General features: G+C 38.9%; 1 protein-coding gene across 1 annotated transcript in view; it reads left to right on the top strand.

The window, feature by feature from the left end:
- The window catches only part of LOC132946374 (dachshund homolog 2), a 132473-nt gene that overhangs the window by 61728 nt on the left and 52356 nt on the right, over positions 1-18389 (top strand). The window contains 3 exon segments of the mRNA XM_061016352.1: positions 2057-2205; positions 16679-16901; positions 17976-18026. Coding sequence (XP_060872335.1) covers positions 2057-2205; positions 16679-16901; positions 17976-18026 — 423 coding nt within the window.

The following is an 18389-nucleotide window of genomic DNA, read 5'->3' as shown; positions in this document are numbered from 1 at the left end:
TTGGTACGCGTACAATAAAATGATACGTGTATATCATTTCATACCATTTCGATAAGATACATAATATTATTATTATAATACAATACATATAGGTATCTAGAAGAATATAAACCTCACGAGTCGGACGCGTCACAATAATAATAATAATAATACTCAGTTCGGTAGCGGTTGCGGCAGAGGCGGGATACAAAGATTTTCATCTGGCCTCGGCGCTTTTCCGTTCCTATATATATATATTATAGTTGTAGGTAATATATCGGCAGAGTTAATATAATAATATAGCGACAGAAGTAGTATATAAAATACTGACAGAAAACTCCCTCCTATAAAATATAGTACATATACGGGAGTGTGTATATTGCACCCGATAGGACTTACTAATCCCATCCCCCTCCCCGAGAACCGTTCCCCTCACCAACCGCCTAGCTAGAGTCAATTAAAAAAGAAAACACCGAAATCGAGGAGGTGCGGATTTAACGGACTGTGTCCGCGGACCTAGCCGTGGTGGAAACCAATAAAAACGAGGTCGTAAATAAAACGACACAACTATATATTATATAATAATACGCGTCTGCGGCTTGTCCAGTTTCTTTCGGCCGCGATTCCCTGTGCACACATATATATATATATTATATTATATAGCTATACGACTTTTAAGCTCATTCTCCGCTGGCGTTGGTCTTATCAATGCGTTACCAGCTAGCCGCGTTATCAACGGGTATAGCGGAGCGGGGTGGCGGGTGGTTTCAGTCGTAAAAACCTAAAAAAAAAAACCTCCGAACGAATGAAACGACCAATATATTATTTCACCATCGACAGTTACACGTGATATAGAGAAATATAATTATATACCGGGTGATACATTTAACGTAAGTCACTCATTATTACAAAAGTTATCAACGTTTTAAAAAATAATTTTTTACATAATTTTAAAGCATTTAATTTTCTAAAAAAATTCTATCCTTACTATTTTTTGAGGATTTTTTCGATACATAATTATATATTATATATTTTCAAAATGTTATGTTAAATGGATCAATCCTCGCATATAATATATTATACCATAACAAAAAAATAACGACGGTTCGGTGATTTAAGAGTTGGCGGTTTACACTCTCTTGCACATCTCTCAGCCTGTAATCCGTGTACATAATCTGCACACATGATACGTGCATTACCAAAATATTGAAGTAATAACAATATATACATGTACGGCGGGGGCGGCCGTCAGCAAATCGTGTCTTCCCGTGGTGATTTTTTTTTTGGCACCCGAAAACGATACGTGGTTGCGGCGGGGAGGTTTTCGTTATCTGACCGAACTTTCGATGCAAATACTATATATTAATATTATATACGTACGTATCATGTATATAACGTGCTCGCGCGCGCCGAGATTAAATCCCCGAGAACACGGCACGTTCCGTCTCCCCCTTTCGCGTTTTGTTTTTTTCGTTCCCGGAAATCGTTTTTTAAAAACCATTATAATCCCGTGCAATAACTTGGACCGCACGTATGGTTTTCCGGGGTTTTTTATTTTTTCGCCAACGACGAACACACACACACACTGCGAGTGCTCGTGGAATTATATGAAATGAACGTAAAAAAAAAAAAAAATACACACGAAATTTAATAAGAACGCGAGGTATTTTTTCGTCGTACATACGTGTATGCATACAATGAGTGTGTGTGGGTGTGTGTGGGTGTGTGTAAATACAAACAGCGTCGAAACCGTGAAGCCGCGTTTCTGCTGCCGTGTTTAAACAAAAATGCAATTTCCACACAGCACGCGCTCAGCACTATATTAGTCCAAAGAAGAGTATTGCTCGTTATATTATTATTATTATTATTATTTCGATCACACGATCGTGCGTATACATTAGAATACACACACACACACACACACACACACACACACACACACAGATTACAATTATATTATATTATATCTATACTGTTGGTTTTTTGCGGATTGCTTTTCGTTTTACTTTTGTCGCTCCGAAGTTATTACAAAAAAATCGTTATTTATTTATTTGTTTTTTTTTTCACGTGTTCACAGTTCTCGGCCCGGAAGACCGCCCAAGAGAGCGTCGTCCGTGGGCCTGTCTCTGGCCGCGTCGGCCTCGCACTTGAGTCATCAGCTGAAGAAACACCGTCTGGAAAACGGAGACTACGTCGCCGGAGTTTACGAAAACGGACATTTGCAAGGTAATATTTTATTATATTGTATTATACAGTAATAATCAAACAGTCCGGTTATACTCGTGGTAAAAAAAAAAAAAACACTTTTGCAGCAGTATCGCGCGCTTGTTGTTTGCAGGCGCCGGGTCAGAGGTCGCAAAACGCGCGGTTTTTAAAACCCATCTACAACTGTTTTTTTTTTATATAAATATTATGTTAATAATGATAATGTTCAACGTGATTTTTTCCGTTCGTATCGCGGTCGTAGTCGGACGCCTTGTGATGACGAACGACGTATATGATATACGCGATTCGTTTTCTACATAATATATTAATTTAATAACAGTGTTCAATTGGTAATTTTAAAGTGTATACATATGCGCACCGCAGACGTACCGCAGTAGAAAATCATTTAATCAGCGTTCGTATTATACGAGTGCTTAATAATATAATATCATAATAGTCGGTGTACAATATATATATATGTGTATATAAATATGTGCGTGTGAGTAGTGACTATAGAGGATATACCTACGTTGCAGGCTGATGGTGTTGTGTATATTAAATTAATGGGCACGCGGCGAATACGTTTTTATTTATTATGACTAATTAGCGAAGACTCATAGTATATGCACGCGTGGTAATTGCCGTTAAAGTTTTTTCTTCTTCTTCTTCTTTTATTCTTCGAACAATAATTATTATTCATTCCATCCCGGTCGTCGTGTACAGTCGCCGTTCGGTGGACTGGAACCTACTTTATATACTTGGTCAAGTCTAACTAACGATTTAATAACATTATAAAAATATTATGTGATGCTGCAATGCGTTTAAATCGTAGGCATGATCCGTAACCAGAATAAAGTTTAAGACTTTATCTAACGACAAGAATATGATATTCGTGTACGCCTTTGCTGGTCTCCAGCTAATAAAAATGTCAAACTTTTCGGCCGTTGCTGAATCTCAATCAGCAGTTGAGTGCTGCGATACTTTGAAGATTATTCCTATTGACAATAACTTTATACTTTTTTTTGTAAAGTTCTTACAATAAATTGTACTGAAATGAGTGCAGTTCGACCTTAATCATATAGGATTGTTTTCAAAATACTACACACTTGTTCGATTTCGTTTATTTGCCAAAAAAAAAGAAAAAAATTAACAATAACAGCCGAATCACTGAACCAGTAATCTCTATGTGGTCCCTGCATTCGAATAATGATAATAATATTAATATTGTTTACTGTCTAGAAGTGGGCCTTATCGTCTGTTTCTCAGCAGCATACGCTATAAAATATTATATCATATATAGGTATAATAATAAAGTGTTGTTCTCATCCGTTTCCCTCGTCTTTATATAATACAAAATATTATATTATATTGTGTAGATATCGTTACAATATTTTTATTCGGCCGCAGCTGTTCGACGATCAATCATCCGACAAAAGGAGAACACTCCCGTGCATGCCCATTATGCTCGTATTTAGTCTGTAACATTGCGTTGTTGGCCCGTGTATTATTTCGTTTTTTTTTTCTCTTCGATACTTATTTTTCCCTCCCGAGCCCCGAGAACCGGTATTTTGTTTTTTTTTCTTCTCTTTTTCGTTTTATGCATATTATAATATTATTATTATTTATTATAATCACACTGATTAAAAGCCAGTGCCACTGCGGCAGTGTGTGCGCGCACGCGTCCGTTTGCAGTTTCGCACCCTTGATCTCTTCTTCAATCGTCTTGCGAGAGGAGCGTCAAATTTAATTTAAAACGAGTGAATGAAAAAAAAAAAGAATAAAAAAAATAACATGACATTTTTCTCGGTGTTATGTAATTAAGAGTTTTTTTTCCTTTCGTTAAGAACGGCGTACGGTTCGTTAAGCACGTTTGCCGCCGACGTTGTCACCGCGCTACCGTTGCAGTGTTCCGCGGCCGCCACCGGTGCAGTGCGCCCGAAGACATCGGACACTGTCTTTTGTGCGTCGGATTTCCGCGAAAAGTTTTGGAAAAGAGCGTTAAGTAAAAAGTAAAATTACCACCCCTTTGAAAAATATCTGCCGCTCGCCGTCGTGTAATATATTTTACAAGTACCCACTCCGAGTACAACGACGGATTCCCGTTCACGCCGCGCCGCCGCCGTCTGCGATGACGACTATATCATATAATAATAACACGACGAACAACAACAATAATTAACAATGTTATAACAATATACATTACAACACAAAGTATGACAATAATAATAAGTGTATAGGTACGGCGCACATATATTATATAGGAGTCGCGCGTAAAATGAAAACAGAAAACAAAAGTGGGACCTTTTTCTCACACACACAGGATAGACGCACTTAAAATGTATCAACAGTGCGTTTCCTGTCACCCGAATAATATAATAATATTCAGTCGCGTTGTTTTTTTCATTCCTCGCGGTTATTTTTTTTTATTAATATTATTGTTTAATTCCATTATATTACGGTTCAATTGACAAAGCACTGCGCGTGTACCGGTGCAGTAGCATACATATATACAATAACATATTATTATTATGTGTAGTACACATGCACACGCATTTACAACAGTAGCTAGCAGAGTGCCCCTCCCTCCCACCCTTTAACCGTAAGTATACGCGCGCCAGTGGTCCCGTTCGGACAATGCGAACGTTTGTTGTTCTTCTCGCTCGTTATCGTTAATTGGACACACTCATATAATACGTATATATTCTACACATTATAATATAGTATTTCTCTCTCCCTCTCTCTCTCTCTCAGTGTGCATGTAGGTATTTACGTATATTTTCGTTATAACCCCCGAATGACACATTCCCCTCATTTCCCCTTATTATTAATACGATGGTTGTTATATTATTATTTTTAATTTAAACAAACCACATTATATAATATCCCCTACGTGCACCCACTGCTGCGGTGCAGAAGGCATATACCACAGAGGTACGTCCGGCGAGCTCTTCAAGACCTCCGCTCGCTCGAGCACGCGTGTGCAAACAACCGCTGCGGTGGTATATACGACTGCTACAAGCTGGCGGTCACCTATATATGATATTGTATTATGCAATATATTTTTAATTCGAATGTTATTAACGCGATTGTGTGTGCAATTAAACCCGTTCGGTTCCCACCGCGACGTGTGCGTTTATTATTTTATACATGCGTATATGGAAAAAAAAATATACATAAGAAATTATATGGTATACCGACCGCGTGTGTGTGTTTTTCTTTAAAAAGCCTTTTCAGGTAGACGAGCGCACACACCGCACGTTTTGTGTTTTGTTTCGAACGTCGTACTTTATTTACATTGGCGACGTGAAAAAAGGGTTAAATCGACGAGTGTTTTCACCTGCGGGACGGCGATCGCGGGGGCGACGACTCGCCCGGCTTTTGTTGCCGACTTTATTTATTTTTTTCGCTTTTAATTGGTCCGGAAGGGTCCGCCGCCGCGACGACTCATTTTTTATTATTTATATTTTATTTTCCTAATAAACCGTAATAGCCGGTCGTCATCGACGACGAACGCCGAGACGTCACCCGGCGGTGAATCGACACAATCGTTTATTCGTTTATAAAAACACGGCCGTCGCCGCGCTTGGTTGCCGTCTTTTTTGTTTTCTCTCCTTTTCACACGCGGCATTCGAGCGGGCGCCCGCGCTCTCCCACCCGCCCGCGGTTCAAAGTTCGAAACGTATTTATACGAAATGTCTTATTCGCCACGGAAATTAATGAATACGAGCGCAAGAAATATAATAAAAAAATATTACAAGTTAATAATATATCACACATAACGACATATGGGCGTCGTCGAAATATTAAAAAAAATAAAAAAAATAAATAGAATTAAAAACCGTAATTATCGAGTTTACCGTTTTTTACTCGCGGTGGGTTCGGATTCTATGTTTTTTTTTTATAATATCAGCTACATAGTGCTGTACGCGCGTATATAATATTATTACAGTCGGCACTCGGCCGTGCACATTGCGGATTTTCGCAATCCAGACACGCGGCCTGTATTACAGACGTGCGTGTTGGCCGCCGCTGCCGAGTGTATTTATAATATTCTGTTTGTTCGATAAACTGTAAACACACACATTACTATTATATACATAATATTATTATTTAAAATACGATATAATTATCTTATACCTACATGCGTACCGTGCGGTATACTCAAACTCCAACGGCTCGGAGGAGAGGGCACAAACTTCACTACCCCACCCCTGCAGCGCGGGATAATAATTGAACCAGAGATTCTTTTCACTGCACCCGCGTGTGCGTGAGTGTGAATTCTGCGTGTGTGCGTGTGAATGCGCTCGGTTTACCTATGTATAGGTGTACCTACCTACCTAAGTATACAAGTATAATAATATAATAAGCAATATCTGGCAACGGTGGCGGCCCAGAGTTTGTATTAATATTCGCGTGTTTCGCACAATGGTCACGCAACAGTCGAAAACGTTGTGTCGCCGGCCACCGTAAATACATGTTATGATGTTTAGTTATATATATAATATGAGTTAGGTATTGAATTTACACACATACACACATACATACCATACGCATGCACACACGCCGGCTTTGCGGCCGATTGTTATTAACGGTACGGACATGAAATATGTCTTTCGCTAAAATCTCAAACCACCCCCTTTTTTGCCCGCAGCGCACGCTCTGCCGAGGGGTCGTCCAACTTTGGCCGCGTGCAACGTCGTCGGGGTTTGTCACCGGATCATATTTCGGTACAAATGTTTTTCGTGTCAACGCGAAATCATACTATAAAATATATATTATATAATTAAATTAGCGTCTATATATGTATATTGTATACTATAGATACCAGCTATATATTCCGCCGACGAGCATGGCAAATGGATTCCTAGTGGAATTTGCAAAATCAAAAAGTACGTTACAACTAGTATGATAGGTTAGGTATGCGAGGTAGATTTGGGAATTCGATTTTACGTAATTTGCGTATATTATAAATTCAATATGGTCGACGATCGAGATATTTTTAAATATATATTATTATAATTTAGAAATAAAACGAAAACATTTCGCTAAAAATCAAACCGGCTACCCGGGTATAAGAATGAAGTTAACGACCGTCAGTTAAACCATTTGAACATGCGATATCGTTAGTATACATACATAATTCCCAGTCTGGTGGGCATCGATTGCTGCGCACCCGGTGAACACCATATACGTATATATATTGAATATACGTCTACGGCGCATTACATTGTATACTTATATATATATTAATATTATATTATTATACATACTTAATAGACTATATATATATAGGTACATAACTATTTTCGTTCCGTTAGTCATGAAACGGTTTTTTTACGATTATGTAATATTATAACTATTTATGTATTCGCTTATACGCACACCCGGAACGAAAATACGTTTCCGAGACTGGCACTTTCGGAAGTTTCGCGCACGATGCTTTTTGAAAACTATCTACACCAACGAAGGGCACGCAAGGATCAAAACCGTCACGACGTTTTAGAATATAGGTATAGGTAGGTACTTTAAAACATCAACATCCTCATGCAGGGCTGAGTCAATGAATAACTTATAGGTAGGACCCAGATATAAAACCATAATATTAATATACGATTGATCCATTTAGCCTGCGTACGTAACATTATAATAAATTAGAATATAGTTCGAAATCAGCTCGTCATTTATTGGAATCTACGAGATCTGGATAATATATTGACTTTGGAACTGTTGTTCATAATGTTATATATTGTTATTGCTATTACTCGATGCTATGAAGACAGTGTAATTAAAAGTATATGGGCTGTCAGTTTCTAAGGGGGACCGGATAATGTGCAAAAAAATTTTCGTGGTGCAGTAAACTTTTTTTTTAACTTGCTACTCATAGGAAAATAATGCAAAATAAATCAGCATTAAAGTAAAATATTTTTGGTGGTCCATTTATTTCCTCTCCGAATTCGGACCACGAGCAGCCTATCTGACCCTTGTTTTAGTCGTTTTGGGGTGTGGTTTATTATGGTACACATATAATTAGATTTGAGACGCAACGCCGTAGACACTTTGGCGTCTCGTATGCCGTCTCGTCTTTGTGATAATATTATACACACATGAGACGGTCATCCCGCGTTGGACGACAACGACGTTGAAAACCCTTTTGAGTGCGTTATCGCATCGGGACCGGGAGACCGAGTATAAAAATAATAATGATAATTATAATTATAATAATAATATGCGCGTCCGCGGGGGTTGATATCCGACCGGAAAACGAACACGGTGCCCACCCCGCAGCTACACATTCCACCCACCCACCCACCCACTCACTCAACCACAACCACCCGCGACCGACGAATTTTAGAGGCCTTGCGTGAATAATGAATTGCCATCGTTTTGCCGGTCAACGGGTTAAATAGTTAAACACTCGCGGGGATTTCGGGCGAGATAGAGCACGTATTCGTCCGTCGTTGTGCTCGACCGTCGGTTACACTCCCGTAATCGGCTAAGCCGCAGCAGCAGCCCTTTGCCGTTTTCCGCGCGACGGAAATGAAAATCCTCCGCTCTCTATATAAGTTCATGTTTATATACATATTATATTATACTAATGCGCTTTTTCTGAAAGTTCGCACATCATATAATATAGAATAATATAAAATATTATATAGTGCATAATATATTAAGCAAACTGGTCGATTAATGGTGGTTACACAATATTATATGGCATTCAAATCATTAAGTCGCTTATTGTTTTCCTACTTTAGATTTATTTGCATCGTGTACGCGATAATATGTAGGTATACAATTATTATTATATTACGTGCACCATCACCCTCGATCGTCGATCATAATTTTTTTTTTTTTTTCATATTCCGACCGTCTTTGCAAATAACTTTAGCTGGAGCTCTCGTGCTGTTAATACCTCAGGTACATATTATATTATTATACAGTCATTAATATTTATTATTGTGTAATTTTTTTTTTTTTCGTTTGCCGCGTACCACTGATATACATCATATATATATATATGTAATACTACTATCATATTATAATATATAGTAAGTTAGGTTACACGAAACGCATAATTTACGTCCGTAAAGAATGGGTATGACACATAAGTCATGGCGGCGGACAATGAAACGGAAAACGCATACTATTTATACGACCCACGTCATAAATGTCTTCTTTCGCAATGCTAGATATCTCCGCCCTGCGGGCTGTTATAATTGTTGATAATTACACGGTACGCACTCACCTCAGACGTCTTCATTTCCCACTCTGCGAGCCTGCTGTCCGGCAACAGAACCACCGGGCCTATCTCGTACGCGCACACAAACGTACCAACACTCGTACGGTCGTTCGTACCTAGTACCAGGTATATAATATATGGACAGCTGAATAAGTTACTGCGTTATGATGACCGCGGTAACCCATTTCCGTCGTCATATTATATTTACGGTCGGTCCCGATAACACAATTTTATTATTGATACAGACGCCGGTTTTTAGTATTAATTATTGTGTTTTATTTCCTCCTCTCGTCCACGTCGTCATATCATTCAAACACAGTCAATTAATATAGTTATATTATAATATACGTAATAAAGTCGTTTGGATGAGAACGTCGGATGATTTCGAAACTTTATACGCAAACCACGCTGTATAATATTTTAAATCAGAGAATCATCGTGCATATTGCACGCAATCAACAGCAATTAAAATATATTCGATCCGAAAGGTAGTAATCGAAAATTATTTTTCCTCAAACATTATATATCGCGTCGGTGTGTGTATGTGTGTACATATATAACCTGTTTAGTCGGTTAGCTCCAATTACACACCTCGGTCGTGTGTAATTATAATATTATTAAAAATTCGATTTAAACGTATCCGACCGTTTAAAATCGCTACATCCGTCGTCGGCGCATCATCTAACGCCTGCAACAGTATAATTCGATTGCTCGGCGGCTCCGCGTGTCGTCAACTCGGTTCGATTCGTCATCGCCGTCGGTATAAGGCACATATCACATTATGACGTATATTACTCGTCAGACAGCCCGGCGAGGTGGTCTACCAGCATAGGTATAATTTGTTTATGTATAATAATATATTATATACGACGAGATGACGATAATAATAATAATGAAACTGATATTATGTTTGTTCAATTAATGATATTATTATTATTGTTGTTGTCTTGTGTGTATGTGTGTGTGTGTGTGTGTGTATTTCACCCGCCGACGACCGCGACCGCGGTGGTATAATATTTCCACGGGGTTTCGACCAGAAAAAAACTCGAGTCCGCCGCGGTGGTCCCCGAAGCTGCTCATTGTGCGAGTCTCGGGGGGGGCCTTTCACGCGTGCGGCGCGCTCGCTGTTTAATCTTCGGCGGTCGAATATGAATATAATATAATACGGTACCTATGTGTGTTCAGAGAAAAAAGAAGTGCCGCCATCGCCGCGTGATTGTTTATATACATATTATATACACATATATTATGGTTTATTATGGTAAAGTAACCGTTTTATAGTGATTGTCATCTCCTTTTGTTTTTCGTATAATACTCGTACACCGCATTGTTGCTGTGACTTAAATATATATTTAATTATAGAAACTTGCGATGATGATTTATGCGCCACACACGCACTCGTATTTACACAATTATTTCCTCTGACTTTTCCCGTCAGCTATTCACCCCGCCGCCACTCGAGTACAATTATTATAATATTCTCCTGAAGCTTTTGCGGTTGGAAACATTGTACAAAATATTTTAATATACCGGACGGAGTAGGTAAACCTAGCTATAGTTCCGTTATTTTTTTAACTTCAATCGTTGTGCACAGAATTCTGTCAAAACCGTTTTAACAGTTTGACCAGCAGCTATAATTGTATGGTCCTACCGCAGCATTCGACCATAGAATTTGGTCCTACCGAACTATTAGCATTCCTGCAGGACACAGCGCAACGTCGCGTGAACCCAAAACTTCAACAGTGGGTAAAAACTCGGGAAACCCATCACGGTCGAGAATATCTCGCGGGGTATATTATATGCACGACGTGTCCTGAAAAGCCACCGGATGATGATCAAACACTACCGCGTGCGATCTTCGCCGGCACGGTATATTTGTTTTATGGGCAGAAAATCCGTCGGCTCGTCATCCATCATCACGGCGGCGCGGAGATATGACGACCACACGATAAACAGCCCCTCACCACCCGACCCTGCTGTAGACGAGGATGCGGTATCCTCTGGTAGTCGAGCACAGCGACGCGTTTACTATTACTTTATTATTATCGTGATTGTTATTGCGCACAGTCACACAGGGCTTTTCTTGCTACTGCCGCCGCCTACTGCTTGCTAAAACGCGCGGCGTCGGTATATAATATTATATATGTACATATATATAAATGTATATTACTATACATAGTTTCGTCACGAGGTGCGGCGGCGTGTCGTCGTCACCGTCCGTGCCGTTGAATATTTTATGCTTAATCCCCGGACCGCATTTGTCAAAAATGCCCCTTCTGCTTCTCGAGGCGGCGAGGCGAACCTCTCCGTGAAATTCGAAATGATCGAACGGTTCGTTTCGGAAGTGACGCGGTGTGTATTTGGTCTTTTGATGTGGCTTGGTTTTTTAATTATGCATTTGATCGATGCGACACGCGCGGCGGCGGCGGTGACGGCGGTGTAGCGAGGAGAGTCGACGACGACCGTGCGAAACATCCAACATTTTTAACAGACGATCGCCAAAGACAATAAATAATAACATATAGCAAAAAAAAAAAATCCGTAAACAGATCGGTCTCCTCGTGGGATTCGCTCGGTTTACATCATTGGTGCGTTTGCAGGACGGTGCGGCTGGTCGATCTATATATTATATTGTTATATATGCTGTTGGTGGATTACCGTTCCACCGTGGCGTGTTGCAGACGTATAGGTATATAAACTAAATACATACATTACACGATATAATATAACAGATATACACAAATATACACATTTATATGGGTATATTATTCCGGTGTGATCTCGAGCAGAAACTATGGATCGACGAAGACATTCTGTTTATGATATATAATATTATACTTATTTACGCGGCGTGTATAACAAGCACTGTATATAAATATAAATGTATATAATACATCATACGAGCAGTACCTACAGTAGAACTCTGTAGAGTAGTCGGCGGACCGTTTGTCCACGGATTATAAGGGATAGGTACCAGCATTACCAGCTCATATACACGTAGGTACCTACGCGCTGCTCCAAGTGTCTACCACATAACAACTATATATAGGTCCGTCGGGCAGGTGGCCGTAAGATATGGAGAGCTCATACTTGTGAGTTATAACAATTTTCCTTTTATATTATAATATTTCACTGGTGTCGAGAGAATTATGACGTGTAGGTATAATAATAATATTATAATGTTCGGTATACTGCAACCGTGGTGGTTACCGTTTAGTTGTAGTTGGTATACCTATCATATAATATAAAATGACGTCGTGCGCGTGGACGTTTTATAAGCCACGGAAACAGTTTATAATAATATTATAATATCGTTTTGAAAAAGAAATATTATGAAATATTATAATGTCACCGCTATATGCGCGCACACGTTTTTGTGCGACTCGCAGGAACGCGTATTAGAATATTGCAAAAATATGAAAACCACACAAACCCTTTCAGACGAGACGGGCCCGTGTATAAATCATCGTTTACCCGTGCACAAAAAGACGCGAAGCTTTCATCTGTGAAATTGAACCTTCGTTTTTACGTTTCAATCGCAGATGCTACTCATCGGCGAGTCATGATTCACTGTCAGTCGACGTAGTCTTCCTGGCCCATAACCGCGTAACGGCGACGCGGCAAGAGGGTGCAGCGGTGATGGGGAGGTAAAAAAAAAAATGAAATAAACTTCCCCTGACCTCGGGACGATTTTTTTCTCTCCCGACGGTGTACATCGTATGCTAATATTCGACGGTGGCTGCTGCTGCAGCGCCGGCGGCGTGGTGTGCAGAAAAAGAGAGTGCAAATTAATTTCAATTTAAACGAGTCGAAATGTATACATAATATATTATACAATATATATAATATGTATATATTATGTGTGTGTGTGTATATAAAGGGATCCCTGCAGTACTGCCGCCGTCACTTAAAGCCAAGAAACGGTTATACACACGCACAGAGCTATACAGAGTGTAATCAATCATCCCGCGTGCGCGAGTCCGTTCTCTCACTCTCTTCGACTGTCAGCAGTGCACTGCACACACACACACACGTTCACATCGGTCCCTACGTACGGTGTATATATATATATATTGTGTACATGGTTATATTTTTTTATTGTTATATATACTCCGAAACCCGTGGCGGGAAGGATTTTAATTTTAGCATATATTGTTTCTTTTCGGTTCCAAGACAAACAAACGCACACACACGCGCACACTCGCCCGGTCTTAATTTCCATCCCGACCCCGCGGGTCGCCACCTCCCCCTACGGTGCCGGCGGAGGCTGCAGCGACTACTACGACGACGACGACTCCGACGATGATGATGGATTGCACCCGGGAATATATATGACCGCTTTACACTGCCGCCACCCCCCGTGCTTTATCATTAGCGCCAGCACCCAAAACGGCTAATTTAAACCTAAGGTCTTTTTTGTTTTCTTTTTTCGCCTCCTGCACCTCTACCTCGTCGCCACCGTCGCCACCGGATTATAATTACCGTCCGAAAAGGTTTTCACACTTCAAATGGCCGCCGCGACCAGAGTTTCCGACGTAGGTACCACCCACCGACCCCGGTATATATAACTATATAACCTTAATATATAATATATATAACTATATAACATATACCAACTCCGTACGCCCTTTCCCTCCCGACCGTTCGCCATATTATACTACATCCATCTCTCTCAAAATCCGCCAAACTTCGTCCAAAAATAAGCACACGCGGGTTTCTCTCTGTCTCTCTTTTTCTCTCCACCTCAAGCTTTTGATAAATTATATTATCCCACGCGTCGCGTATAATCTGTCGTTTGTTTTTACGATAATCAATTATTACATTATATATTCCTATTCCGTGTTTCAGCGGTGAGTGGTAGATTATACATATATTATACGCAAGCAAAATGCGTAGCATCTGCATTTTCGACTTAACGACTCGCCTCCTTCCTTTTTTTACTATATATGTATAAGGTGTTTGGTACCTACATTTACCGTTTTATTAATGGAAATTGTTCCGAAACGAAAACACTTTTTAATGGAAAATGGCGTTATCCAATTTACATGTTGTCTTTATACGATAACAAACACACCGAGGGACTCGTTTATTAACGTTTTTTTCACGTACGCACGTGTATATACCTATATAAGTAGACACTATAACTCAAATCGAATTAACATTTTCCGGTGTCAGAAATAAGCGAGATTTAATAATAAAAAAAATGGAAAAACTGCGAAACTTCTAAAATGTAAGATATTAAATAAATATTTATTAATTTATATAAGAACCTGCAGCCGTAAAAGCACTGCAGTAAGAGTGTTACGATTTCATGATTGCGAATCGAGAATATAATAATTACAAAGACGCATTTATCACACGATGAACTTTTATGTAATATTATACTTTATTGGGTTAAATGTTTAGCTAAATGTTGTGTATCCATCTTCCGCACCTCACACAGCATAAAGTCAGCTGTAGTCACGCGAATACGCATATTTTATTATTGTATTTGTCAATATTATTATTGTAATTACGTTGTATCTCGTTTCTTTTTTCACGTTCTATCACTGACGGAACTACAACAATACCTACGTGGTACATTATATTATTTGAGTGGCTGCTGACGATCGCGTGGGTATAATAATATTATAATATACTACACAGTAGGGTAACCTATAACCGGGTAAACAGAGCCCGGCGCGTGAACACGTCGTTACGTAATAATAATGATAATGATAATAACAATAATATTCTCGTCGGTGAAAGCGATTAACTGCAGCGGGTGCGGTGCACTGCAACCATATATATATATAGTTATATACATGGCGTTTAAAGATATACTATACTACTATATACATAGTATATACATAATATAATATGTATATAGGTGCATTAACACAAACTGCAGCGGTCCATCGACACGCGCGTGTACAAACAAGATTTGTAAATATATACAAAGCAGAACGGTTAATAGTAATAATAATATATGACAAATAGCGGCGGTTATTACGTCGACCGGTCGCCGGCGCGAGCGTATAAATCACGGGCGCATTCGTCGTGTGTCGGCGGCGGCGTCGTCGTCGTTCAAGTAGCTTCGGCGAAAAGCCGAGTCTTATTAGTCAAAGTCCCGCGGGTAATTGAATGTGTGTGTATGTATATGTATTATTACGAGAGAGCCAGCCGACGAGGGTCCCCGCTGAGAAAGGCCAATCAACATCTATAACAAAATATTATTATTATTATTATTATTATATAGGTACACATTGCGAGACCAATAATCATTATTACCGTTTGCCAGTTGTTTATTTATTATTATTATATATTTCGGGTACTCGCGCGTGCGTTCCTATATTATATATATATATATATATTCCAAGTCGGTTCGTAAAGACAAAACCCATCAGTCACACACATCCGACGCAGAGACTATACGTAACGAGTTTTGTATATTTAGGTACTCTGACCGAATGCCATTAGGAATGTCCATTAATAATTATAAGTGGCGACCAGTAAGTCCGTTTCAATAATTATATGTAATATGTATATACTTTTGTTTTGTTCCGAACGTATTTTGACCGCGTGGTCACGTAGATTGTTTATAAGTTGTAACACTCGGGTGAACCTATAGATCGCGCGTCTTCGAACAGTTAATTATTATTCCATATTGGTATCCATAATAATATTATTATACTTCGTATATTATAATTATTATATTATATTATTACTGATCGTTTTCTCTCGGCACGTTCTATAAAGAACAACGTATTTGGTACGCTTATAAAGACTGACCATATGGAATTGCAGCGTTTAATATGATCAAGATTTTCAAAGAAGAAATCGAAGATTATTCGATACGTATCGGTTTAATACAGCGTTCAAGAAGTTACCTATGCGGTTTATCAGCGAAAAGTACCGACCCGTGCTCATACTTTGTTACGAGTCGGTAGTTATACACTACTCCGCATCGATACGTATAGAATTTTTCTTCTTGAAAATCTCGCTTATTAATAATTTTATACGATATTGTTACGTAATCGGTACTCTCTACTCTCTACGTAATGGGTATAATGGGTATTCTCTACCCTCACCAGGCACGGGCACCAACCCCGAGGTGAACACTGTACTACTGCAGTAGCCTCACAATAATAACAAAATATATAACAACATTAATTATTATATTTTATGCGTATATTATAATATTATCTGCAGCGCGGTGCATCACCCTTCATGACTTAGTATATAACATCATTTTAATATGAATGTATACCTTTGCAGATTCACCCCGCATGGAAAAATCGCCGCTGCTGGCCAACGGATACAATCAGCCGCCCACACACCTCGGACACATGCAGTACATGCAGCAGTTCAGCCACCATCACCATCATCCGGCGGCCGCGCACGCCATCATGAACCCGGCCGGTCTGTCGCACCCCGCGTTACCCCGTCCAGACGCACAGCTACTTAAGAGCCAAGGACTCTCCATGGAAGCGTTGGCCAGGTGAGTGTCTGCTGGGTAACCCGGCCATCATCCCCCACCCGTGATCGCCGCCCACTTAACACCCCCCTCCCACCAAGGGACATCTCTTTCGACCGGAAACCGTGTTTGTAGACCACTGATGTCTCTCTCACTCCCTCTATCTCTATCTCTCTCTCACTCATCACTATCTATATAGCAAAGAACATGACACCTAAATTCACACCCATATCGTTATTGTTACTATTTAATTTTATCGATTGGAGACGAGTTCGACTGTACCTAAAAACCTTACAGTACAATAATTACACATAACACTTATGGTATTGAGCATTTGAGCCATGCGCAGCGCAAAACAAACTGTAGCAGAAACTTCTGCGGTAGTGTGCAGTTGATGCGGTTCTATATTGATAATATTGCCATAATATAATTATCATAGTCGATAAGGAAATTACCATTTCTTGAAATAATTTGCTACTGTTGAAAATGCCAATGATTTTATAGGTCAATCTTATTTTTACGATTTATTCAGAAAAAAGAAAAGAAAACTCAAAACTGAGTACCTATTGAAAAATTAAAATTATAATTATAAATTAATAGAGACTGCATTTTTCTAAATCAAACTTCGGCTTTAATGTTTATTTTTTATAATATAGTATATATTATCGTTTACTTGCATTAATGGGACTTGGAAACTAAATTAAAATTGATTAAATTTCAAGCAGTTACAGTAAAAACATCTGTCAACGTTTCTAAAATATTATAAAGGTACTAATTTTATAAAAAAAAAGGATTAGTTCTAACGTGTTAATTTTATCTTATTCATTTTTTAACAAAGGTGAACAATTATTTAAATAAACTTGAGTTTAGGATATTGCATATTAAAATTCAAAACCGTATTTTTATTCATTTTCCGATATTAAATGTGGAGAGCGAAACAGAGTTTATCACGGGGCCAGCTGTAAATAATAATATAATATTGTACGGTTAATAAATTATTATTGTAATGCATATTATACACGTAGTGAACAGTGGTTTACTTTTTAATTGTTTATCACTACGTCTTTAATACGTTCTTTTTTGCTTTTCGTTTTACAGTTCGGGTATATGGGAAAAAGCGTACGCCGGCTTCATGAAACAACTAGAAAGGTAAGAGAATAATAATAATAATAATAATAATCGCACACTGCGCGTGCAGTGTATTTAATATCATTATTGTTTATAACCACGACGCCTTCCCGTCCGGCGCGTCGCACTATTAAAATAACGACTTGTATATTATAATATTATTATTATTATTATTATATACGTGTATACTGTTTTCTGCAATATGCATGTATATAATGATATAATGTAATACACGAGCTGTGTAACCGACGCACACGATCGTTCGAGGGCGGCGGCGGAAATTATGTTCCGTTCAATAATATACGACCCAATGATATAGTATAATAATAATAATACCCTATGTATATAGGTATATTTATTCGCTCTGCGCAATATCATCATCAA

This window comes from Metopolophium dirhodum, chromosome 6 (genome assembly GCF_019925205.1).
Source record: "Metopolophium dirhodum isolate CAU chromosome 6, ASM1992520v1, whole genome shotgun sequence".
NCBI classification, from domain to species: domain Eukaryota; kingdom Metazoa; phylum Arthropoda; class Insecta; order Hemiptera; family Aphididae; genus Metopolophium; species Metopolophium dirhodum.
Note: the sequence above shows the minus strand (reverse complement) of the source record. Positions and strands in the feature narration are given on the sequence as shown.